At 37.4% G+C, this 26,186-nt stretch overlaps 1 protein-coding gene, 1 long non-coding RNA gene and 1 other non-coding gene across 5 annotated transcripts in view; 2 read left to right on the top strand and 1 right to left on the bottom strand.

The window, feature by feature from the left end:
* LOC140611739 (uncharacterized) overlaps window positions 1-22,564 on the top strand; it is a 49,812-nt gene extending 27,248 nt beyond the window's left edge. The window contains exons 5-6 of the long non-coding RNA XR_012012879.1: window positions 15,669-15,824; window positions 21,045-22,564. This is a non-coding gene — a long non-coding RNA (uncharacterized lncRNA). The remainder of the gene's footprint in view (window positions 1-15,668; window positions 15,825-21,044) is intronic.
* LOC140612203 (U6 spliceosomal RNA) lies at window positions 19,459-19,564 on the top strand. The gene has a single exon (XR_012013506.1). It is a non-coding gene; the product is annotated as a U6 spliceosomal RNA (small nuclear RNA).
* Window positions 21,497-26,186, bottom strand: part of TNIP3 (TNFAIP3 interacting protein 3) — a 103,137-nt gene continuing 98,447 nt past the window's right edge. For all 3 annotated transcript variants that reach the window (XM_072788553.1, XM_072788554.1, XM_072788555.1), the window contains one exon: window positions 21,497-22,108. In XM_072788553.1, coding sequence (XP_072644654.1) covers window positions 22,077-22,108 — 32 coding nt within the window. In that variant the 3' untranslated portion in view covers window positions 21,497-22,076. The remainder of the gene's footprint in view (window positions 22,109-26,186) is intronic.

Raw genomic sequence — 26,186 nt, 5'->3', positions numbered from 1 at the left:
GAATTGAGTTCCTATTATGGACTGAGCACAGCACTGAGGGTACAGAAATGAAGTCCAGAAACACAGTTCCTACCTTCAAAGAGTGCCAGTTGGAGTTATGGAAAGAGCCAAGTAAGCCAGTGATTTTGGGCAGTGCATTACATCCCATCACACAGTGATACAGAGTCCCATGAGAAGACACAGCCAGATAAGTTGGAGGCTGGGGGAGGCTGTTCCCAAGGGCAGTGGGGATGGGGATGCTTGAGTTTCATTTTGATGGAAAAACTCATTTATTTTTCCAGCCAATAGACAACTATTGAGTATCTATCATGTGCCAGGCATCTTCTAGTGTTTCCAAAGGTAGGAGTGCCTCAGAATCATCTGGAGGACTTGCAGAAACACCCATTGCTGCTTGCTGAGGCAGGCGGTCTATAGGATGGTTTGAGGATTTGTGTTTCCAACCTATTTATAGGTGATAGTGCTACTGGCCCAAGAATTATACTTTGGGAACTACTGCTTTAGACAGAGCAGTAAGTAATGGGGAAAAAGACAAGTAGCACCATGGGTTGGGTTGCACAGTTTTAGCATGTAACATGGCTTGAGGACAGGCTGTGGTGACAAAGGGCCTTGAAATCCAGCCTCTACCACACTTGCTAAGTCCTGAGGGCTGCCTCAACCTGAGGGACGAACCATATGCCTATTTTGTCCATTTGGCAGAGCCCTTTTATTTTTTTTTTATTTATTTTTTATTATTTTTATTTTTTTATTTTTTATTTTGGCAGAGCCCTTTTGCAAAATGTCTTTCCTGTGTGTCTTTTTATCATTGCTCTACTCAAAGGGACAATTTTTTGTTCTGTAACTTGCACACAGGCATGAGCTGTGCCAAGGGTGGAAGCGATGTGCAAAGCAGGACATGAGAAGTGGAGTTGGAGTGGGTCAGAATGTTCAGAACACACAGGCATGTGTTCCACATGCTCCACATGGCCAAGGTGACTTCCACCTTTATACTCAACAACCTTGATCCTCTTTCACACACACACATGCTGTGTTAAAATTCTTCACCCACAAGGGGACTGTCCTCATCTCATTTTGGATCCACCCTGTCACTGTGGACAGCTCTTCCTATTTACAGGCCAGGCAGTGTTGCCAGATATTAAATAGACACAAAGATAAGGGATACAAAGGACCAATCGAAGGACACTCATAAAATAATGGCTTAGGGGAAGATAGTCAATGACCAGAGGAGGCTGCGCAAGACCAAAACACCTAATGATGACCACAGGACATGTGGTCTTGGGACATCTGAACTTGGGGATTCACATGAAAAGATTAGAGGGCGGGATCTCTGGGTGGCTCAGCAGTTTAGCGCCTGCCTTCAGCCCAGGGCATGATCCTGGAGACCCAGGATCAAGTCCCACATCAGGCTCCCTGCATGGAACCTGCTTCTCCCTCTGCCTGTGTCTTTGCCTCTCTCTCTCTCTCTCTCTGTCTGTCTCTCTATGTCTCTCATGCATAAATAAATAAAATCTTAAAAAAAAAGAAAAGATTAGAGGGAATGACTGGCATGTCAAATGAATAAATAAAAAACAGAAAAGATGATTAGAGTGGCTGTATTTAGGATTAAAGAAACTTTGCCCCGAGAAGAAAACCTATTAGGAGTCTAGAGTCCTTGGGCAAAAACCATTCTGAATAAGAGATTTAGCCTCAGTAATGAAGAGGGAGAAAATCCTGCACATGGAGATTTGTATTTTTAAAATATCAGCCTGTGGGTCACTTTGGAAGAACCCACCTTGCTGTCCATATCTATGGTGTCCCCATGGCCCAGAATTGTTCAACAGGACTTGTAGTGTCAGAGAATATGATCCATGAGCTAAATGCATTTGGGTGAAAACAAGCAAATCTTGAAATTTCAACACTTCTGTAGTGAAAGCAAAGGGCTTAAAAAAGATTATTTAATATCTTCTCTGCATTGCTTTATTAAGACCTCCAGCAGCGCAAGACTCTTTGTGTTATCCAATTAATGTGCAGGTAAAATCTGCTACCTGCTAAGTATCTCGCACGTGAGAGTTCAGCATGCATCAGGCCCCTGGAGGGATTGTTCAAACAGATTGGTGGACTCCCACTCCTGGAATTTCTGATTCAACTTCTGGGATGTGACCTGAGAATTTGTGTTTCTAACAAACAAGCTCCCAGCAGATGCTGATGCAGCTGTTCTGGGGACCACACTTTGAGAACCACTGTTTGTAAACATTAATAATGTCTTTTCTTACAATGAGGAAATTGGCGTTTAAATGGCAAAAGTCACAGCTTTTGGACGAAGCATTGTGGTCAACGCGCTGAGTTACGACAACACTTGAGTAAATGTGAACACCTCTCACTCTGCCGTGAAGAGATCTCACCAATTTTGCCCAGCCTGCTTACCAAAGATTTCACACACAAGATGACATGTGGAATATGGAATCGTTTGATAAATTTTACCTCAGTGGAAGAGCAGTGATTATAATTTGAGGCAAGGTTGATTGGGTCATGCTAAGCAAATGGATGATGTGAAAAGGGTTGTTTTGAATTTTCTATTAAATGATAAAAAGATTCCTTACAAGTAAATTTGAGGGCATATATTTGCTCCAATCACCAATCCGAGCAAACTTGGTGCTACATACATCTTTGAACATACCACTCTGTTTGAAGAACACTGTCGGTTGGAAACAAGCACAAAGAGACCAGCACAGAATAGACTTCCTGGTGATGTCCACAAGCAGGTCTGGGAACCCGTATGGATCTTAAATCAAAAGAGCCACCACTGAGATTCAGCAAGCCACAGCTCACCCGTGCATTACTTAAGCATTCCTAGATTAAGTGGTTTCTTTGGCCCCAAGGAAACCACAGAAATAATTGGAAACTGAAGTAGCTGCTACACACTGTCCTTCTTTCTTTGACAGCTGAACACATCCCTTCAGCGGACAGGTTTAACGCAATGAAATGATAAGTAGATCAGAACTACTGTGGAATAAGCTCGAACTGGCGAAGGGGTTTCCAGTATTCATCTGTGAGTGACCAAGCCTTCACTAGTGTATGTATTACTTCTATAGACTGGCCTATGAATATGGGGCCTTCATCCTACAAGCTAATTTGGGAGAGCAGTAGGTGATGGGGGCCTATTTCAAATGGACAAGTTTAACGTAACACTTATTCTGAAAAATAGCACCGTTGGTTCTTGAAAATGAAAATGCATAGGCACTGAGTAAGTATCATAGGAAACATTACAGGGTCTTATTAGGAATGCTGTTGGAAGTAGCTGTGGTGGGAGGGTGGGGCCCAGCCCCTTTAAGAGGAAGGTTGGGCCTATTGAGTGCCAGCGGCTCCTCTCATTAAAAGGGACTTAAATGAAGACTCCTGACTGTGCAGGGGAGGCCAGCCAGGCTGGGTGAAGGAGGAGGCTTCTGCTAACAAGCCTGGTATGGGGCCTTACAGAGAAAATCAGCACAATTGACTTCCTTTGTTGTTTCTACATGGACTGATGTATGGGAGAGAAGGCCCTGATGGGTTAGTTAGGGGTATCCCTTTTGAGGGAGCCCTAGAAAAGGAGCCAGATGGTAAAATAAAGACTAGCTGAGATCAATGTGACACAGCCTCCACGGCACCCTTTAGTTATGGCTCTGTCATACTGGAAAAAACGTGTTTGTTCCCCTTCTAGTTACATGCTCTGCTGGTGTGGTGTGATGTCTTGAATGTGCCCATATAAATGCAAAATGTGAAGACCAATGTAGAGTGTTATTTAACTGTACACACAAAGGCACCTCCATTAGCCCTGCGCCCATGATGTGAGTATTTGCGTGGCCACCATTCTTCACTCTGCATATGGGCTAGCACCAGGTGACCACAAATCGCAGATGGACTGTTGGGAAAGATCCACTCCTCGCCCACTTCGGTCAAGCAGCTTGTGTTCTTTTGAGCACTCTTGGAAACTGAAGCTCTTGGAAACATGTGCTCAGCACCCTTATGTTCTCAGCTTTTGTGGGTATTTGGGCTTCTTCACCGTGGAGGATGACCTGGTGCCTCCAATTTATTCCCTTCCGCTTTGCCTTTAGAAAATGGACTCATCCTAAGTGAGTCCAAGAGAAAGATCTGATTCAAAACGGGATGGTGATTATTGCAGGACTGTTTTCATTAGGAAAGTCAGAGGATGTCATGCATATTTTTTTTCCTCTTTTAGACCAAATAATGTTTTGAAAAGTGCTGTGAAACCAATGAGATAGAACTTGAAGGAAAAAACTGCAAGATGAGGGTTCTGGAGGCCAGAAATGACAAAACGATGGTCATTGTCATTTTTATGGCTTCATTTTTGTTGCTCTCAAGGGATTCCCTACAGAAGCTTGTTCAGTTCATCAAAGCAAAACAGCTGACTTGTTCAGGATGTCTGTTGCCGACACTAAGACTGGCCTCCAATTTGCCAAATAAGAATTCTTGCCTTATGTTTGGCATCTTTAAAGTAGCCTTCCTCCTTATCTTCGGTCAGTGCCACATGGAATTTATTTTCCACAGTTTGGAGGCTGAATCCAGGATTAGGGTGCCAGCATACCTGTGTCCTGGTGAGACCCCTTGGGTTGTGGAACGTCTGCCTGTGTCCTCATGTGGTGGAAAGGCAAGCTAGCTCTCTGGAGGGCACTTTTGTGAGGGCACTAATCCCATTCCTGAGACCATCCCAAAGACCCTGATACCATCACCTTGGGCAATAGGTTTTCAACATATGAATTTGAAGAGAGACACAAGCATTCAGACCATAGTACCAGGGTATCTTTAAGGCAGAAAGGTACCCTGCGATGGGTCAAGCTGTGTCCTCTCAAAATGTATATATTAAAGTCCTAAACCTGGTACCTCACAATAGAATTTTATTCAGAAATAGGGTCATTACATATACAATTAGTTAAAGTTAGGATGAACTCATCCTGAAGTTGGATGAGCCACTAATCCAATATGCTAATGTCCTCATAAAAAAGAGAAATTTGCACACAGGGAGCGCACCATGTGAAAATGAAGATAAAAATGGACTGATGTTTTTATGAACCCAAAGAACACCGAAAAAATGGCCTACCACCATAAACTAGGAGAGAGGCACGAACCAGATCCTTCCTCACATCCCTCAGAACAGACAACCCTGCTGGCACCTTGATCTCAGGTTCTCAGCCTTCAGAATTGTGAGATGACAAATTTCTGTTGCTGAAGCCACCCAGTCTGAGGTATTTTGTAACAGTAGCCCTGGCAAACTAATACAGATGCCATTGTCCAGCAGTGCTTCATCCATGGGGATGCCATACACTTCGGATGATCAGCCACTTGTCAGGACTTGCTCTGCAGATGGCGGTGGTGGCAGATAGCATGTTGGGAATGATACCTTTGGTAGCAGGGAGCAAGGTCCTTCCTAGTCACCACAGTCAGGTCCAAGCCTGCTAAGAAGTTTCTGAGGTAGTCTTATGTGAGGATGTCACCTCTGCAGGTCTTTTTGTTTTCTGGTTTCTCTAGGCCTAGGAAAAATTCTGTGAGGAACTCTAGGCTAAAGTTGGTTACCAGGTCAAGGATGGGATCAGGGAAGGGGATGTTCTTTTTCTTCATTCCTTCACCTCCTGAACTTTGACCTACAGTGACGGTAAATGGCCTAACCAGGGGTGTCCTGGGGGAAGGAGGAGAAGAAATACATGCAGGGGATTGTGGAGGCCCATTGCTGTAAGTGCCTTTGCTCCAGACATTTCGAATAAGTCTTTTTCTCCTACCTTAAGTTTTGCCACTGGATTAGTTAAATCTAAGTACATTTTCAATTTCCAGCAAGAGAATGGAAAAGCTAAATGGAATTTGATTTGATATGGAAATATATTTACCTCCTAAATGTTAGATACATAGTACATTAGAACATATTAAAATTAATATTATAACTTAATGTTACAACTCTTAAAAATAACATTTAACACCACCATATTTATCCCATGGTGATAATACAGTTTCTGAAGCTTCCCTGAAACATGACTACAACTAATAACTATTGCCTTTTGAATGCCTACTATGTATCAGGTGATTTATATGCATTACTAATCTTCCAAAAACTCTGTCAGATGTGTAAGCCTTGCAGTTAAGATATACAAACCCTATGGTTTTAAAAAAAAGAAAATGTCAGGGCACCTGGTTGGTTCAGTCAGTTAAGCATCTGCCTTCAGCTCAAGTCATGATCCCAGGGACCTGGTATCCAGCCTTCCAATTGGGCTCCCTGCTCAGTGGGGAGTCTGCTTCGCCCTCTCCCACTTCCTCTGCTTATGTGCTTTCTCTCTAACAAATAAAGTCTTAAAAAAATTTATAAAGAAATAATAAAAAAGAAAAGGTCAAGTAAATTGTTTAAGATTGTCCAAGCAGTAAGTAGAAGGGCTGAGATCAAATCTAAGTCTTTCTGACTCCAAATCCCATATGTTTTCCACCACAATACTTTTTTATTGTTTTACCATTATTACTTTTTTTCTTTAAGAAGAGAATGAATTCCACAGTGTAAGAGGGTTCCCCTTTCTGCACATCCTCGCCAACATCTGTTGCTTCCTATGTGGTTAACTTTAGCCATTCTGACAGGTGTGAGGTGGTATCTCGTCATGGTTTTGATTTATATTTCCCCGATGATGAGTGATGGTGAGCATGTGTCTGTTAGCTCTGAAAAACACTATGGAAGTTCCTCAAAAAGTTAAAAATAGAGCTTCTCTATGACCCGACAATTATACTACTAGGTGTTTACCCAAGGGATACAAAAGTACTGATTCGAAGGGGCACAAGCACCCCAATGTTTATTGCAGCATTATCAACATTAGCCAAACTATGGAACAAGCCCAAATGTCCATGGACTAATGAATAAAGAAGAGGTATGTGTATGTATATGTGTGTGTGTATGTGTGTGTGTGTGTGTGTATACACACAATGGGATACTACTCAGCCATCAAAAAAGAATGAAAGCCTGCCATTTGCAAGCTGTGGATGGAAGTAAAATGCATTATGCTAAGCAAAATAAGTCAGAGAAAGACATATTGTATGATTTCACTCATATTTGGAATTTAAGAAACAAAATAGATGAACACAGGGGAAGGGGAAAAAAGAGAGGAAAGCAAACCACAAGAGACTCATAACTATAGAGACAAAACTAAGGGTTGATGGAGGGAGGTGGAGGGGGTATGGGCTAGATGGGTGATGGGTATTAAGGAGGGTACTTGTTAGATGAACACCAGATGTTATATGTAAGTGATGAATCACTAGATTCTATACCTAAAATTGGTAAAACCAATTTTACCATACATGTCAACTAACTAGAATTTAAATAAAAACTTAAAATGAAAAAAGAATGATTTTAATATATTTGGAAACAATCATATCTTTTTATTTTAAAAAATTCAAATTTGAATATGGCATAATCTGTCATAATAGCAGTTGGGTATCCTAAATGCTGCGAAAATAATGGATACTTTTGTAAATCCATTCATTATCCTCCATTGATTTCACTAAATTTCACAAAGCTTTTTTTTTTTTACAGCATTTATCTATGCAATTTTACTTCTCCTAAATTCCTATTGGAAAATGCTCTTATTTTAAATAAAGTTATTTTATACTACTTTTTAAGTGTACTAATTAACTTATGGATATTGAGCTAAAGAATTTGCACATTCTAGTAAATTCTATTAAGTGGTGGCACCTATTGACGATGTATGATATTGCAGTCTAACATCAATAGAAACAAATTCTTAAGATTTTAGAATAGGAAGAAACTATTTTGTCAAGCTTTAAAACTACAGAATGTGTATTCCTTGAGAATATGGTATGTCTGGATTCGAGAGTGGAGGCACAGAGTATGCATGGCGCATCTTTCTGACATCTCAATTTTATTCAATATTTATATATGAAAACAAATGTGTATCATGACTTAGCAACATTGGCCTACATTTTTTATCCATGATGGAAATCTTCCAAAAAGTGTTTGTGTTGCAAACATTTTCATTTTTTTCTTTGCCATTAGAGGTTCTTCAGCGGAAAGTTTTTAGAAAAATTGGGTCAAGTTCATCTTCCTTGTGTGAAAGACAAGAAAATGATGTTCTACTGGTAGGTCCAGGGTCAGACACAGTGCAAGGAAGGCAGAGTTCCAAATTCTTATTCTACATTCTTTTCCATAGGAGTTCACCACACAACCCTCTTTTACATAGTACATGCCCAGTTAAAATTAGAAGAAATGTTAAATTTGGAGAATCACAAATGCATGGTCAAAAAATTGGGGGAATGTGAGAAGTTCTATAACCTTGGAGTTACTGGAAATTGGTAGCAATGCTAGAATGAAGATATCCCACCTGAGAAATCTTTGCAAGTTCTCAAATGACTGTGGAGAATATTAGCAAGCACATTTTCAAAACCGATAGTTTCTTTTTGCTGGAAATTTTAAAATTCAATTCTCCCTGGAGGAATTTTGGGTTGAGAATATGCCTTGAATTTTATCATATCAAACAACAGATAAATTACCAGCATAGCTTTATAACACAGTCAACATTCTGAAACACAGCTATTCCATATAATGGAGAATCTTCAAATTTAGGCGAAAATTTTGAGTTCAAAGAACTAAGACTGTGAGTGAGTCTATTTATTATTTGATATGTAACTAGTTAGACCTCCAGATTTTTTTCTCATTTATACTTTTTTTTTGTTTTACTTTGCTTTCTCAAAAAGCAAAGGGACTTAGACAATAGATAGACCACTTCAAAAATTCCAAGTGATTGCTCAAAATGAAATTGTAGACTGAGGTTGGCAAAGATAAGAGCTGAAAACAGAAAGACGTGTTACTGTTGTAAATAACCAAACCTGTCTCAAAAATGTGCTAAAAGTTTCCATATTGCTGAAGAGGCATGCCTTCAGCTTTTACTAAAGTGGCTTGGTCAACATGGAAACTTAATTGTTGTATATAACTAATGTCTCAGATGTATGGAGCCTCCAGGGTTTGTTAATTCAAGCAACTTAAGAATGCCATTAAATACTCAGAGTCATTCCTTTTGTTCTACTAGCCTTGACATCTTGGATAGGCTTTCATGTTTGCAAAATGACTCTATCTGCAAACCATATATCCTCACAGATCAATGTCCAGAGGAAAAACAAATACAAGTGTGCTCACTCTCATGTCCCTCTTTTGATTTTTTTCCCTCATGTCTCTTTTTAAGAGCATAGAATCTTTCTCCAGAAGCTACTCCAGCAGATTTCCACTCATGTCTTATTACTTAGGATTGGATCAGGTGCCATTTTCTGACTCAATTTCTACATGGCAAAGGAACTAGAACTACTGTGTTATGGTTGGTTGAGACTAATCAAGAATCACTCTCTGGGGCTGAGACTGGGGCAGAGCTAATCTTCCCTAAGACCTAATTCCTGCGACGAATATAGATTTTACAATAAGTAAAAAGGCTCAGTAAAAAAGCAAGTATCTGCTACACGGTCCCTCATAAAGCAAAAGAAGTCAACCTCCCCAAAGCCAATGAGGAGAGACTTTTAGCACGGGGGGTACCACGGTAATATAGAATGTACAAGTGAAAGATACACTTAGAGGGACTAAAAAAACCACATCCAGTGCATGTTTTCATCTAACACTTCTGCTATTTGGGAATTTAATCTCTGACTGCAGATTTTCAAAGGCAAAGGCAGCCTCCGATTTTATGGCCACTTTCCATAGCTAATGTATATAAAGCATAAGAAGGATCATGGCTTGTCCTGCGGAATGCTGGGAGAGCAAAAGAGTCTGTCCCACTTGCCTCTTTACCCAGCACAACTCCACGTGTTGTTTATACTGTGCTTACACTGTGGTATTCTGTAGCAGAATATGCACAGCAGATGAGAAGAAAGCCATTTGTTCTCAAGAAGAATCATGAGCTCTTTGGGTTCCATGAATTCAGTTTAAGGGTACTGTCAAATGATGTAGATTGTGTAGATCACGTAGTAGAAATTTATGTAGATAATTTTGTCCGTGTTGCATAGTCTTCTTATGCTCTACATTATCCTTGGAAACTAGATTATAGGATTTTTTTTCTCGGACAAGATAAAAACAGTCACAGGGATATTATTTTAATAAATCACTAACACAGGATCACATGATAGAATCATTAGAAGAGTCCTTAATCTTCTTTTTAGAAACTTGAAAAACATCGAAGAAAAGCAAACCAAGGTTCCACCAGCAGCTGGTTATAAACATTTCTTAGCATAAAATAAATAGTGTACTTGGATAGCCTAGCTAGTAGGGAGTAATGTCCTAAAACCATGTTCAGCTAAGCCATATTTTTATCTGTACTAAAGAGAGCTCAGGTTCCTTTCAGATAATATGATTCTAAGAATTCTGAGATTCTATGAATTACTAAAATGTGTATTGTTCTCTTTGTTACTTAGTATTTCAGAATTATATGTATCTTCATTAACTCAACAAATATGCACTGAGCGCCTAGTATGTTCCAGGGCACTTGACATACATTTGTAAACAAAACAGACAAAAGATCTAAGCCCTTGTGAGTTAATGTTCCAGCAGGGATGATAAACATAATAAATTAATAAATATACTATGATAGAAGGTAGTATGTGCAATGGGAGAGAAAAAGAGCATGAAATAAAATCTAGACTATGAGAGATGTTGCCTTTTTAAATGAGATGGGCAGGGTTGGCCTCATGGAGAAGACTGTACATATTTATTATATATGTGTATGTATATATGATGTAGATATAAAATATACATTTACATGACTGTAGAAATACAACCTGAATTAATATGAAATACTAACTATATACGTATACATGTATTTTATACTGAATATCCATTAATGTATACCCCATTATTTTTAAAGTTGTGATAATTCAAACACTAAATTGCTTAAAAAAATTATCTTTGTGTTTTCCATGAAGAGCTTCAAATATAAAATAATTCCCAAAATAATGTTTTTGTATTTTTTGAATTTTTCTTGGTTCTAAAATCTTGTTTATTTTAGAAAATTCAGAACATTGAAAAGAAAATAAAATCACCCATAATCCCACCATTCATAGATAACTACTAATATTTTAGAAACATTTCTTTTTTTTCCTACCTGCACTTTTTCCTCTTCTCTCCTTCCCCTCCCTTTTTCCTTCCTTCCATCTATCCATCTAGATAGAATGAAAAATAAAATAAAAATAAGGGGATCCCTGGGTGGCTTGGGGATCCCTGGGTGGCTCAGCAGTTTAGCGCCTGCCTTCAGCCTAGGGCGTGATCCTGGAGACCCAGGATCGAGTCCCATGTCGGGCTCCCTGCATGGAGCCTACTTCTTCCTCTGCCTGTGTCTGTGCTTCTCTCTCTCTCTGTTTGTCTCTCATGAATGAATAAATAAATAAATAAAAAGAAAAAGAAAATAAAAATAAATATACAGTTTATAAGTTTTTTAAATTGAGACTGCATAAATCTTCAATTCCTTACCTATAACTTTTGTAACCACAATATGCTTAGGAACTGAGACTCGATTAGCTATGAAAAGCTAATATGTTATAAGCTGTATATTATATAACACCCTTGGTGTGGTCGGGGGCAGGACCCTTTGGTTAAATACATTAATGTTGAAATGTGGGATCTTGGGTGGCTCAGCAGTTTAGTGCCTGACTTCAGCCCAGGGCGTTATCCTGGAGACCTGGGATGGAGTTCCACATCGGGCTCCCTGCATGGAGCCTGCTTCTCCCTCTGCCTGTGTCTCTGCCTCTCTCTGTCTTTCATGAATAAATAAACAAAATCTTTAAAAGAAAAAAGTTGAAATGCTTGAGGTTTACAATAAATAAGATAAATAAAGACTATAAATAGCCTTATATGAATTCAGGTCATATTTTGCTATTAAATGAGTTACAAAATAGTTTTTGTTACTTGGAGCTTTTAGATTTCAGAATTGTAGATAATGAATTGTGAACCAAAGTACGTTTTTTAAATGGTGATTTATCTTTACTTAAAGTTAGCATTTCTATGTTAAATTTTTGTAAATAATTTTAATAATGACAAATGGCTCTATTACATGTTTCTTAATTTAGTTCACAACTCTCATGTAGATTTTGATTACATTTGATTACTGACTCTTTAATTTAGATTCTTAGAAGAGGACTTTACTGGATCAAAGAATAGGAGCATTATCAAAACACATGATACATGGCATAAATGGCTTTCCAGAAAAGGCAAACTCATTTATATTCTCAATAGTAGCATATGAAGATTCCAGGCTCATTTTAGATAGCATAGAATATAAGTCCTTAACACATATTTATTAAATAAAGGTGTTTTTAAAGATTTATTAAAGCTATTTATACATTAGACATGTTAGATAATTGTCCATATTTGATACATATGTATATATGTATTTCTGGTTTTTCTTTACATATTTATATTGTTTTTAAAATATTCACCTATATGTCACACGTAAATACCACATATAGTATTTATAGTGTTTACCTACATGTTTCCTAGTTTATATTTACATATTTATGATTGTATTTTATAGATCAAATATATTGGTTTCAGTTGTTTTTCTTCCATTTTGTTAAACATTGCTTTTAGGGTTTTATATTTTTCTTTTTACTGTTTAATCCATGGAAAATATATTCTTGAGCTACAAATTATCTTTAAAACATTTTTTTTAGACTTCCACATGGGTGATATATTTCCTGAGCTCCTGTATATGGGAACTCACCATACAAGATTTTGTCAAGTACAATGGGTTGCAATAGTTCCTCTTCAATATCTTGTAAGGATTTTCTCTGACTTATGAGAGCTTCTCTGATTCAGAGAGGTGCTCTTAGCCATGTAGAAAGCTTAGGAATGGAGTCCTAAGACCCTCTGAGGGGAGAGTCACATGGTTCGGCATGGCTGGGGCTGGGTCAATATGAGAAGGTCCTCAGTCAAATATCATCTTCAAAAAACAGACAGTAATTGTGAGTAGATGAAAAAGTGAAGAAAAAAGCAGCTTTTTTCTTAAGAAAGTTTTTAAAGAGTAAAAGAAGAAAATCCAATGATTGTGGTGAATGCCAGTATAGCAGAGCCAAGACAGCCACTTTCTGTTGTGGGCTATAAGAGCTGACCCGATGCTAGTAAAGAACAGAGAAATTCCTTAGGCTGTGAACTATGTATACTAAGATTCAAAAACTCCAGAAAACAACATGGTGACTCATTCCATGAGCCATACAGATAGCATTTCACAGAAAAGCTATTTGGTCTGCCTGGTTGATGGTCACGATGTAGCTTGTCATGGGTACTACTTTACCAGAGGACCTCAGTGCTTCAAAGACTTTGGAACAGAAGTTGGATTCTGGCTGTAATGTTCCTGGGCTTTTCAATTAAGTGAAGCTCATTGGTTTTGCTCATGGATGTGTCAGATGATAGGTATTCATTGATGTCACCCTTCCTCAACCCTACCTATTAACCCTACATCTTCTCTTTGTCTAGCAGCTTCTTTCCCCCTTACTCCCAGAGCCTAGTAAAACCAGAAGACTGTGAAGGGGTAGCTTAGATGAGAATGTGAGAAGAATTTTTTTAAAGCTTACTACACTCTGCATTCTGCTTCTGATTCTAGCAATTCTCTGTCCAAGAACATGCAAATGCCACACCAGCATGACTGTTTCTAACTTTTACAAGATGCATGTAACATCCTTAGCAATCTATTTAGATATCCCTTATAAAGAAGCTGAAATGGGGCACCTGGAGCCCTGTGTAGGCAGATTCTCAGCAGGGAATCTCTGCTTGAGATTCTCTCCATTTCCCTTTCCTTCTGCCCCTCCCACTGCTCTCTCTCAAATCAATCAATCAATCAATCAATCTTAAAAATTCTGAAATGTACCAGGGGGTATGTTTATTGGTGCAAAAGAACTTTCAGAAATTTACCAGAAGAAAAAAAAATTATCAAAATCTTAGTTCCTCTTTTATTGTTACATTTTTGTTAGACTATTTTAATTGTCAGGACACACGGATGGCACAGTGGGTTAGGTGTCTCACTCTTGGTTTCAGCTCAGGTTCTGATCTCAGGGTCATTAGATCAAGCCCTGTGTCTGGCTCCATGCTCGTGGAGTCTGCTTATGATTCTCTTTCTCCCTTTTTCTCTGCCCCTCTTGCTCATGCTCTATCTTTCCCTCTCTCTCAAATAAATAAATAAATAAATAAATCTTTAAAAAAGAGAATATTTTAATTGTCTAGTTTGTGCTATACCTAAAAAATATATGTAATATTTAGAATATATATATTATATTTAAGTTGTTTTCACAAATTAATTATAAAGGAAAAACATTTGGATTTTATGCCTTTTACCACTAATTTCCTGTTACTTAAACAAATAGCTTCAGGTATATCTTTATTTATACTTCTAATTTATACTTTGTACTTCTAATTTTTGAAATAGCCTACTTAGGAACTTGTATGCATATCCTGTTGAAACTAATCAACAATTTAATTGTTTTTTGGAAATGGGAGGTACCTTGCAGACATTAATATCAAGAATGTGCCTGAAGCTGCTTTACTCTGGAATATTGTCCAAAATCTCCAAAATTCCTCTACATAAAGTGACATATGTAAGTTTGGCTTCATCAGAGTACCTACAAACTAGAAAATTATATAAAAAGCTATAATTCTGCTAGATTGGTAAATCTATACCCACATCTATGATTTAGTTTCTCCTTCCATTATATGATTTGTTTTTCTAAGGGAGATAAACATGAAATCTGAGTTTTACTTGAAGTTCTTCTGAATTGCAAGATAGAATAAAAATTATAAAAAGGATTTTGTGCAATGGCCAAAATGTAAAATGCTCTTAGGTTTCAAAAATAAACACTTCTTACTCAATTAGTCTTCTGCTTTGAACTGTGACCTACATATTATAAAAGTAATAAAACCTTCAGATTTTCAAAATTGGAAGATAAATTCTCAGAAAGGCAGGCTCCTTGCATTGTATCATTGCTACATTCTAACTAACCATAGATATGGTAAAACAAATATGTTTTTTAGAAGTGCAAAAATATATTACTAAGAAATAATATATTTATACTTTAATTTTTTAAAGATTTATTTATTTGAGAGGGAAAGAGCAGGGAGGGAGGGGCAGAGGGAGAGGGAGAGAGAGAGAATCCCAAGCAGATTCCCTCTGAGCACAGAGCCAGACACGGGGCTTGATCTCATAACCCTGAGATCATGACCTGAGCTGAAATCAAGAGTAGGATACTCAGTGAACTGAGTAACCCAGGTGCCCCAGACATGAGGCATTTATAATTGCTTATAACATGTTAGGAAATTATAGAGCAATTTATATAAAACTTAACATAATTTCATTGTAGTAATTCAGTATGTTATTTTACACTGATACCTGAAAAATGAGTGAAAAAGTAAATGAAAAACAGTATAATGTAAAGAAAAAATGACAAGTGCTATTCCATTATCTTCCTGTATGTTGTGTTGTCCAGGATTGGTTGGTATCCCTCTATTGTTCCTTTTTTGACCAATTGTTTTTTTTAGCTTGGAAACTTTTATGAGAACTATTTCTTAATTCATAATTATTACCTTATTTTTGTAGCACAATTTTTTTCAGAATGTGCCCAGATATTTTATTTTGTTTCATTCTTTCTGCATCAGGATAAGCCTTTTTGATTTGCGTGCTTTGATCCATTTTCAGTCAGGTTCACCTTGAACACCATTGTTACTCCACGTTGGATTTTCCCGGGACTTACATCTAAATTGATCTTCCCTTGTCACCTTCTATTTGGCATATCACACCCATTCACTGGGCTGGCTTCCTCCCATCATCTGCACCTGTGTCCACCCCGTCAGGGTATGTACCTCTTTTTTTTGTATACCTCCTTTTTGTTCTTCTACCCTGTCCCATCCTACTGAAGCTAATTTTAATGATATGTGATGTGTGATATCAATGTTACCTGAGAGAAATCTCTTTAACCATCATAATAAGCAGGACACTGATACATATTAACACAAAAGTCCAATATTATTCTGTTTTTGGTCTAACCTCTTAATAAGCATAATATGTCTAAATTCCGTCAAGATTGGGAATTTATGTCTCTGTCTTGCAGAAGTTAATCTTGAATGCAATATGATTTTTGTATTAATTCTATTTATGTTCTCCTTATCAACATAACATCTGAACGTGTTGGGAACTATTCACAATGTAAGTTTTACAATTTGCAATTTCACATGAAGAGATATGAGAAGTGTCCTACAGCAAAAGCTGAGTTGAACAGAACACATCTTACACTCATGGGGACAGGGAATGCTTTGCTATACAATCCTTATTTCCCACCTACCAAGCACACTTTGGGAAATGTTACCCTAGAGAAAGCTCTTTAACCATTACGATAAGCAGAAAGAAGCTAACATATACTGACCACCACCTGGTGCCAAACACTACATATTTGATATAGTTGGTTTTTACAAAAATCTTCTGATAGTGTTTTCTTATTATCCTTTTTCAGTTATGGAAGTTGAGATTCACTAATTTAGGCACACTTGTTCACGTTCACAGCTGGTACAACTAGGAGCAGAATTTGTATCTGACTCCAAATCCCATGCTCTTTCTACAAAATTTTGCTATACCCATTCATTACATTCTTTTTTATTAAAGTGGATTTCTTGAAGGATTTGGGATAAAAGCTCTTAAACTATCTTGACTACTTCTATTGGAAAAAACCAACAACAATAAACCAAAAAACCACAAAAACCCATTTTTACCTGATTATCTTTTCATTTTACTGGGAAGCAACTTAGCACATGCTGTCTCCTCAGTTCACAGAGGAGGTGAAGGAGATAGATGTTAAATTATTTGGTGATGAAGCAAGAAAGTCCAAAGGAAAGTTAAAGATTTGCAAAATAGTGTTAATGATAATTTTCTTTAGGAAAACATTAATTTATGTCAGAACATTGGCTCTCCACCTATATTTTTATTTATTTTTATTTTTTTAATCCACCTGTATTTTTAAAAATCCATTTTAACTTTGAAAATTTTCTTAATAATTAATCTATATTCTGGGATTAGCCTTTAATGTTTTATGGGGAAAATGGATTTTTGTCATATTGCTAGAACCTTATTGAACTAAGAATAATATAAAAAGAAAGGCTAGTTTTCCTTTTGGAGAAAATGATTCTAGATTTTGCTAATTATTGAAATAATACATTTTCATAAAAAAACTTACAAACTTTTGCTAGAGTACTTGACTATTGTAATATTTTGTTCATTACAAATTGCCAAATTCTGACTGTCTTCTGTGTTTTACATAAAAATATGATACTTCTAAAGACATAGAAAGGCCAAAAAATATGTTGAAAATTAAAAGGAGTTTCACTCTCCCGGCTTCAGTGCATCCTCCCTACAGCTGTTAGAATACTTTTCTTTAGACAATAGAAAGAATAGAAAGTGCCTCTGTTTCTTTTATGTGACCCATCATTGCACACACAATACATTTTTATAAAATCAAAGCAAATTTCTAGTAAATGACATTGACAAATAATAATATCCAAAACAGATATTTGATCAAGATGAGAAAATACATGTAGAATTGATCAGTTATCTAAAAACGTGCTGACTCAATTTTGAAGCCATTCAGGATACCAAGGTGCTCTTCCAAAAATTAAAAAAAAAAATAAATGTAATGGGCGTTTGGAAACCAAGACACAAATCTCTCTCAAACTCATTTTTCTTCTACTTCAGCATAACCAGATCTGCCTACAAATGTGTCTCTGAGTAGAGGTGGGGAGGAGGTGTCATTTAAAAAAAAAAAAAAGATTTATTTATTTATTTTAGGGGAGGAAGGTAGAAGGAGAGGGAGAGAGAGTCTCAAACAGACTTCATGCTCAGCACCAAGCCCCATGCAGGGCTTGATTTTTACAACCCAGAGACCATGACTCCAGCTGAAACTAAAAGTCAAAAGCCCAATTGACCACATCACTCAGGCACCGTAAGGGGGGTCTCATTCTTCTTGCCAGCTGTGTGTGCAAGTGTGTGTGTGTGTGTGTGTGTGTGTGTGTGTGTGTGGTTGACTGATGTGGGTCATCAAACTTCGGCTGCGAGTAGGAGAGAGGTTCCCTCACAGATGTGCAAATTGAAATTGCTACTCCATCTAAGCACACTCCTGCCAGTCAAGAGCAGACTCAGGAAAATCAGTTAATAAGATGGATTCTCTCAGCAAATTAATTCTCAGTAATAAGTTAAGCACCTCAGGAGGCCCTAAGGGTGGGTTTTAATTTACCAAACAGTATTTCCTGAGCCTCATAAGGAAGAGCCTTGTGCTCTTCCTTCTGATATTGTAATGAAATAAAATCAAAGGAGAGTAGAGAGAAGTCATTTTACAGTATATATTTATACTTACACTTAAAATAATTTGTGCAATACACAAATTAGTGAAATTCACACATTCCCACAAACATTAAAAGTCTCATATCACTCAGCAATTACTGGCAAATTAATGGGTTCTAGATCTCAGCACCATTGCTTTCTGTAGGAGGCTTAGAATGGAGTTTGTCAGTATTCTTGGCAATATATTATACACACAGGGATTTGAAGTAAATTTTAAAAATAGCTTTATTATGCGGAATTTTCCATTTGAATAAATCTACCAGTCACCAGGAGAAAATGGAGGCCAGTGTGTAGGTAAGATGGTAGAGGCAGAGTGTGTTGTTTTGTGTTTGTGGTGTGTATGTGTAGCGTGTGTGGTGTGCATGTGTATGTGGAGTATGTGATACATGTGCATGTGTGGGGTATGTATGTGTGGTGTGTCTGTATGTGATGAGTATGTGTGTGTATATATGTGGTGTGTGTAGTGTGCCTGTATTTTGTATATGTGTGTGTGTGCATGTGGCATATATGTGTATGTGATGTGTGTTTATGGTGTGGGTGGTTTGTATGTAAGTGTGGTGTGAATGTAGAGTGAGTGTGCGTGTGTCTGAATTGTGTGTGCTGATAGAAGTGTCCTTTTCTATAGAATCACAAAAGCTGGGAGTATAATTTTTCCCCCAGAACACCTTTCTTCCTTGGACCAAAACACTAATGGGAGTGATGAGGTAGGTATGTAAGAAGGAAATGAGGGAAGAGAAATTATTTCTAGAATTACTAAAAGTGGGGATTATAGCAAATATTTTCTTTTCATTTGAGCTGTATAATTGGAGCTTAGGCAATTCTGAGCCAGCAAAGAATGGATTGTAGCATAGCTGCAACAGCAATGCAACAAGATTCTGTATCTCCTTTGATTCTAATACGTCGGGGTCCCTGGGAAGATGGAAAGAAAAATGGCAAAAATGAAAAAGGGGCAAAGGGAAGAATAAAAGGTGCTAAATCACTCTGCCCTCCCCTCCAAATATGGACTCAACCAAAAATAGTGCATAGAGACAGAGGCAGTGTGTGATATTTTATGCTGCCTAGACATTTTTGAAAATAAGTGGGTATTCATTTAATGATTTTTGTGCTCACTTAGGCAGCACATATACTAAATTAGAATGATACAGAGAAGATTAAAGTGGCCCCTGAGAAGGGATAACACACAAATTGGTGAAGTGCTCCATATTAAAATAAAATAAAATAAAATAATAAAATAAAATAAAATATAAAATAAAATAAAATAAAATAAAATAAAATAAATTGTTACATTGAATTATTGAGTAGGGAGGTCATATGTCTTTCAGATTTGATTTCACCAGTGACCGAGCTACATTAAAAGTATTGATACATGAGAGCAACCATTCAGACCCATACTTATACCACGTAATGCACTTTAACGTTAAGTGATAGACCTCAGTAAAGAAACTAAAGAAAATCACCTGGAAGTATGTTCATGCTTAATAATATTAGCAATTTAGCCTGGAATATCTTTTTGTTGATAAGTAAAATAGAGAAAAAAAATATACGCTAGTAGCAATAGAAGTTGGCCTAACTCCAAGATTTAACCAGTTCTTGACTTCACGTCACAACCAAGACAAGGTGAATACACCTTTTTCTTCATGTGATGCCTTCAAGATAAAATTCTCCATGATCATCAAAAATTTAAAATGTGCCCGGGTTTACATTTCCTAGATAAAAGAGACTGTGTGATATGACTTCCTCTCCTTTCAAAGGGATACAGCTATTCCTCACATAATTTCCACAAATTGTGTGTGATAATGAAGCAAGTGCCACAGCTGAGGATCACCCTTACAATGCGCTGAGACAGAAGTCCCCAAACAAATGATTTGGGGAAAGGGACACAGGAGGGACTGGCTGGCTCTTGGGCCAGAGCTGTAGAAATCTGTCTTCTTGTAGAAATTCTGTCTTTTGTTGCACTCTGATCAAGGGGTCCTCTTCCCACATTTGCAGTCACCCACTGGGAATTCAAATTAAATTAGGTCTCACTTAAATTGGAGTTTTTCCCATTACATTAGCATTTGCATAATCTTGCCAATGTTTGCCAACTTGCTAATTAATAATAGGATGACTTCAGTAATAGTAATAAGATGGTTAAATCATGTTTTATTGCTGTTGGATTGACCTAGAATGAGTCCATCAAAGGGTACTTCTTGTATGTATGTTGTTTTTATTCCAGTAGGCACATCTCAGTTGGCAAACTGAATCCACCACTAAAAGTTGTTATTGCAATGGCTTTTCCACTAATCTGAAGAAATGGAAATTAAAAAAAAAGTTTTGATGAAACTGACTTGTAAATCCCATTGTTTTTCTGATTCACTTACGCTGAAGTATTGCTCAAGAATGATTTGTCTCTTTAATAAGTAGCAGCAAAAACAAAGCTCTAGAGAATTAATGTAACGGAAGGATAATTCTTTCTCAGGAATTATCTTTCGAGTAGCCAGACTGAGGCTGAAAGTATTTAACTTTCTAAGGCTGGTTCACCTTCCTGTTACACAAAGCTGCAAGTATACTCAGAAGTTGAAAAAGGAAAAGAGTCTGAGCTGGAATTAAGTAGTATAACTTCTAGAGGCTGGAGCTAGATAGTTTCAGCAGTATGTTGGATTGCTTTGCTTGACTGTAGGTTCAGCAGATGCTCCTGGTTTTCTTTAGGTGCTTGCAGGATTACAGATAGCTGTGGATCTCACACTCCTGCTATACATCTCCTCACAAAGAGGATCTCCAGTTGGTCCTAGCAGAAACCATATTAAATGGATGAACATAATACTTTTAAATCTGCTTAGTCTTTAGACGTCTGTCATGTCACTGTATAATTTAATTGCAATACAATTTGGATATTGAAATGAATGAAAAATTTCATTTTTCACTTCCATAAGTTTGAGGAGTCAGATGTGTTATTCATCAATAATTACTCAAATCCAGAGGAAGTAAAAGCAGATTTCACCACAAATCCATGTGTCTCCAAACTACTACTGTAAGCACATATGAATGCAGCAAAGCCATCATCATCAGACTATGGTTTTATCTTTCATAATCTATTCCACCTAAAAATGAAGGAGGCTCACAGTTTCTCACCACGTTAGAGGAATGATCTGCTCAGAGCATAGTTTTGAGGTGAACACTTTATTCAGACTGAACCATTCATTTAGTTTAAGGAAGTATATATACCTCCTCAGCCCTATCCATAGGTTCACCAAGGCCAACAATCATGAACACAGTATCTAGTCAAACTGGCTAAAGAACCAAGCCCTACAAAAACAATGGGAGCCATGTTACACATTTACAACTGCTGAAACTTTTCCCCCAGGGAATAAATATTTCAATCAACATAGAACATCACTGCACCAAAAGTGAAGTTGCTGAAATCACGAAATAGTCTCTGTAAATCCAACAGCAATGTGCTGAAGAAAGTTTCAAAGAATGGTACATACTTCATCTGCCAAATCTCATTTCGAGGAAACTGGAAGTTGTGTTTGGTTTGTAATACTGGCTTCTCAGACTTGATCAGGATCCTAGCTGTCACAAGTCTTTTCCTTTATCCATGCCAAATAACGGTCACTGTGCACAAATAACAGAGCTGATGATGTGCAGTTGTGCAGACACAAGCCACCAGCAAAAAGAAAAAAAGAGAGCCCTCAGCCAAGCTCTCCCTTTGCCCGTATGCTCCTCCACTTGTGTGTACTTCTACTGTTTGACTTCCTTTTCTGAAGAGAAACCTATGAAAAAGAGCAGGAAAATGTTTCAGATTAAAAATTAAAAATTCATTTCTCTTCTTCTGGCTCAGGGCTAACATAAATTTTGAGGCTAGTAAAAAAAAAAAGAAATATTTTATTCATAAGCTCCCACAAGTTTACACTGAGAAATAAAGAGGCGGGAAATGGAGGGTTATTATTTTAAGCGTTGACATATGCTTACCACTTTGTGAAATCAGCTGTGGCCTATTTCTACTCATGCCTGAAGAGGAATATTCTGTGCTACTTCTTATCTTTGTTGGCATTTTGGTGGCTGAGGCATTTGCTTATGAAGGTAAGTCATATATGTTACTATTAGGCTTAGTACTTAGTCCACAGAAAGATAACTACGACATAAACTACTTGAAGTACAGTGAAGGGTACATTATTGCCAAAGCAATAGAAAAGATCACAGTGCTTAAGATGTGTTAATGTGCCATGAAAACCAATATGAAAACGTCATACACTTCAATGAGAGTGGGATAGAATGCCACAAATGAGCACTATCGGGAAGACAAAATTGGATATCTACTCATGATGACAGATAAAATAAATAAATTTCAAGAATAAGTTATTTTCCTATTCATGATAGCAATTTAGAATATGTAAAATGTTTCATACCTGCTGCGCTGTATTTGGTATTTTAGATACACAAACATTTAAAGTAACTGACAGTTTCCCTTCCTGGCTTAAAAAAATACTCTTCTAAGAATGGTGGCCATTAAGATAAAAAGGTATCTAATATGGTGAGAGCATAAATTTGGATCCAGAAGCATAATCCACAGGTCTAAAGTCTAAAGTTTAGATTTAATCCATTTATGATATCTATCCATATGTATCTTAACACATCAAGAAAAGTTAATTCCTCTGTAGCTCTTAAAGCACTCTTGTGGGGATCCCTGGGTGGCTTGGCGGTTTAGCGCCTGCCTTTGGCCGGGGGCACGATCCTGGAGTCCCGGGATCGAGTCCCGTGTCAGGCTCCCAGCATGGAGCCTGCTTCTCCCTCTGCCTGTGTCTCTGCCTCTCTCTCTTTATATCTATCGTGAATAAATAAATAAAATCTTTTTTAAAAAAAGCACTCTTGTGAAATAGGTAGAGAGGTAAAGGTCATTATCCCCATGTTTTAGACAGAGAGAGGTTGTGACCCACGAGGTAATCCATGGCAGAATGGAAATGTGAACAAAAGCAAAAACAGGATTTCAGTTCCTTGAAGGGAAGGCAGAGTGTCCCCCTGTGTAGTGAATATGGGAAGAGATTTCTGTCATCAGACTTGGCTGCACGGTTCTAATGGCAGGGCAAGAGAAACACCACTAGGGAGTTATGGGTTCTTGTGGTGCTAGACACAGTCCGATTTGCCTAATTGGTTGGTAAAGAATTCCACTCACTAATCATGTGCCTTATTATTTATTAATGGTGTGTGTAAAAAAAAGCACTCTATGCTTTTATGTTCACAAAAGTGCAGGTTAAGTACCATATGACTAAAGTGATCTGAGCAGGACCCAGAGATCTTGGTGTCAGAGGCCATCAGGGACTGTCTGAATCTGAAGTCCCCTCTTAGGGTGCAGCAGAAGGGTTCAAGGGGGATGGTGCTCTCTACATGCCCACTCACCTCAGAATGTGGATGCTTATGCATCAATAGTAAGGAAATGTAGGTAAATAAACATTTTTCCCAGTTGGGATGAAATATGTAATAGAAACCTCATTTCCCCACAGATTTTTATCTTCCATTTAAGAGAAATACTGTGATTTTATCCACCTAGTGGAAATGTGAATAGTCTGGCCTTATTGCGTGCGTTTTTCTCATCTAGGCTCTATCTATCTATAGAACCACAATCTACATAGAATGTTAATCAGGATGTTTAGTCTTTGCTTATCAATAGATGTCTGCTTAGGAATATATCTGCTACCTATATTTTCATATGTTCTTATACATATAAATATACATTTACATTTTATTTAATATTCCCTTAGCAAAATCTCTTAGTTTACCAATAAACCAATCTTTTTAGCATTATAAGGTGAGGATGCATTTCTCCTGCAGTTCTTCTCTAAAAATCTAGAAATAGGCATAAAACTATCTCTCTTTTGACTAATATTTTTATTAACTGATGGTAAGATAATTAAGTAATGTATTTTATAAAAGAAAAAATATAAAAAAAAGAAAAAATATTCTTAATCTTTTATCCATCTGTATTGAAAATCACACAAGTATAGTCTCTAAGTTTCATCTGTTTCTTACATCTCTTAAGTAGCTTCTGCTATTTACACTGGCTCCTGTATCTCCTCATACTACCAGGTGCTGAAAAAAATCCAACTAGTCCTGCCATTTTACCAATGTAAAATTATTTGTAATGTTCAGTTATAAAGACAGTTATTGGGACGCCTGGGTGGCTCAGCGGTTGAGCATCTGCCTTTGGCTCAGGATGTGATCCCAGGGTTTGGGATTCAGTCCCACATCAGGCTGCTTGTGGGGATCCTGCTTCTCCCTCTTCCTGTGTCTCTGCCTCTCTCTCTGTGTTTCTCATGAATAAATAACTAAAATCTTAAAAAAAAAATAAAGATAGTTATAAACAGACACAAACTTAGAAGCAAAGATTCTGGCTTTCAGGATAGGGCCATTAGAATTTACTTAAATAAAATACATGTAAATGATGACACTATTATATTTTAAAGTATAGCATGGGTTGTATATTGCTTAGTGGTTACAGTGTGGGCTTTGGAGGTAGACTGCCTGGCTTGTTTATGTTCTAGCCAATAACCAGCTACATGGACTTGGACAGGTGACATTATCTTCTGTTCCTAAGTTTCCATAATTTTAAAACTGGAGCATCAGTAGTACTCATCTCATAGAGTTGCTATAAGGTTTTGATGACATTATATATAAATATATACGGCACCTAAAATAGTTTCTGGCATGTGATTAGTGTTATGGGTTGAATTGTGTCCCCTCCCCTCAAAAGATATGTGTAGATCTTAACGCCTGGTACCTGTTAATGTGACCTCATTTGGAAATAGGACTTTGCACACATAATCAGGTTAACATGAGATTATACTAGATTAGCCTAATCCAATGCGACTGGAGTCCCTATAAGAAGATGAAACTTTGGACACAGACGCAGACACGAGGGAAGACGGCCATGTGAAGAGTGAGGCAGAGATTGGAGCTGTGCTACTACAAGCCAAAGAACATCTGGGGCTACTAGATGCAAAAAGAGGCAAGGAAGGAGCCTTCCCTAGAGGCTCTGGAGGGAGTATGACCCTGCCAACACCTGGATTTCAGACTTCTAGCCTCCACAGTGTGAGAGGATAAATTTCTGCTGTTTTCAAGCCCCCTCATTTTTGATACTTGGTTATGGTAGCCCTAGGAAATGAATTCAGTCAGTATTCAGTTAATTAGTTATTACTAGACACTAGTAAAGGCCAATTATAATAGTTGGGCTTTGATCTTCTATATTGTAAAGAAATAATTATGTTTGCTCACAACATACTCTCACATGCCTACATTTCATGTCTTTCCAAATATGTAAGACTTGAGCTCTAGCTCATTAGATGAAGTTCAATTCTGCACCATATGAAAAATCTGGAAGGTAGAGAGGTGACTGGCGTGCCATGTAGTTAGAAAACATAGCCTTTTGACATTTCACAAAGGAAGAAATAAAACAACATGCTTTCAACGTTATACTAATTCTACTATGCCATAATTGTTCTAGAAACATGGAAGTCATTTTGCATCCCATTCTGATAACAGATTAAATGAGATTAAAATGTTCTTCATAAAATCACCATGTTTCTAAACAGAAACTGTAGCCCCTTAACATCTGTAGGCTTCAATATATAAAAATACCATTACTTAGTGCTGTGCAAAGAGAAAGCCAAGTAAGTCTTAAATGTCTTGAAAACCTTTCTTTAAATCTTCAGTGTTTGAAAGAGGAGTTAATTTCCATTGTGTCTGCAAAGCATTCTAAAATAACCAGAGATAGTAACTGAGAGCAAAGCTGAAAATTAGTTGACCCAAAGATCGTTCAGTAGTACTCAGTAATTATTGACTTTAATCTTTGGCCAG

This window comes from Canis lupus, chromosome 20, assembly GCF_048164855.1.
Source record: "Canis lupus baileyi chromosome 20, mCanLup2.hap1, whole genome shotgun sequence".
Lineage (NCBI taxonomy): Eukaryota > Metazoa > Chordata > Mammalia > Carnivora > Canidae > Canis > Canis lupus.
The sequence above is the reverse complement of the archived record's forward strand: the minus strand, read 5'-3'. Positions and strand labels throughout refer to the sequence as shown.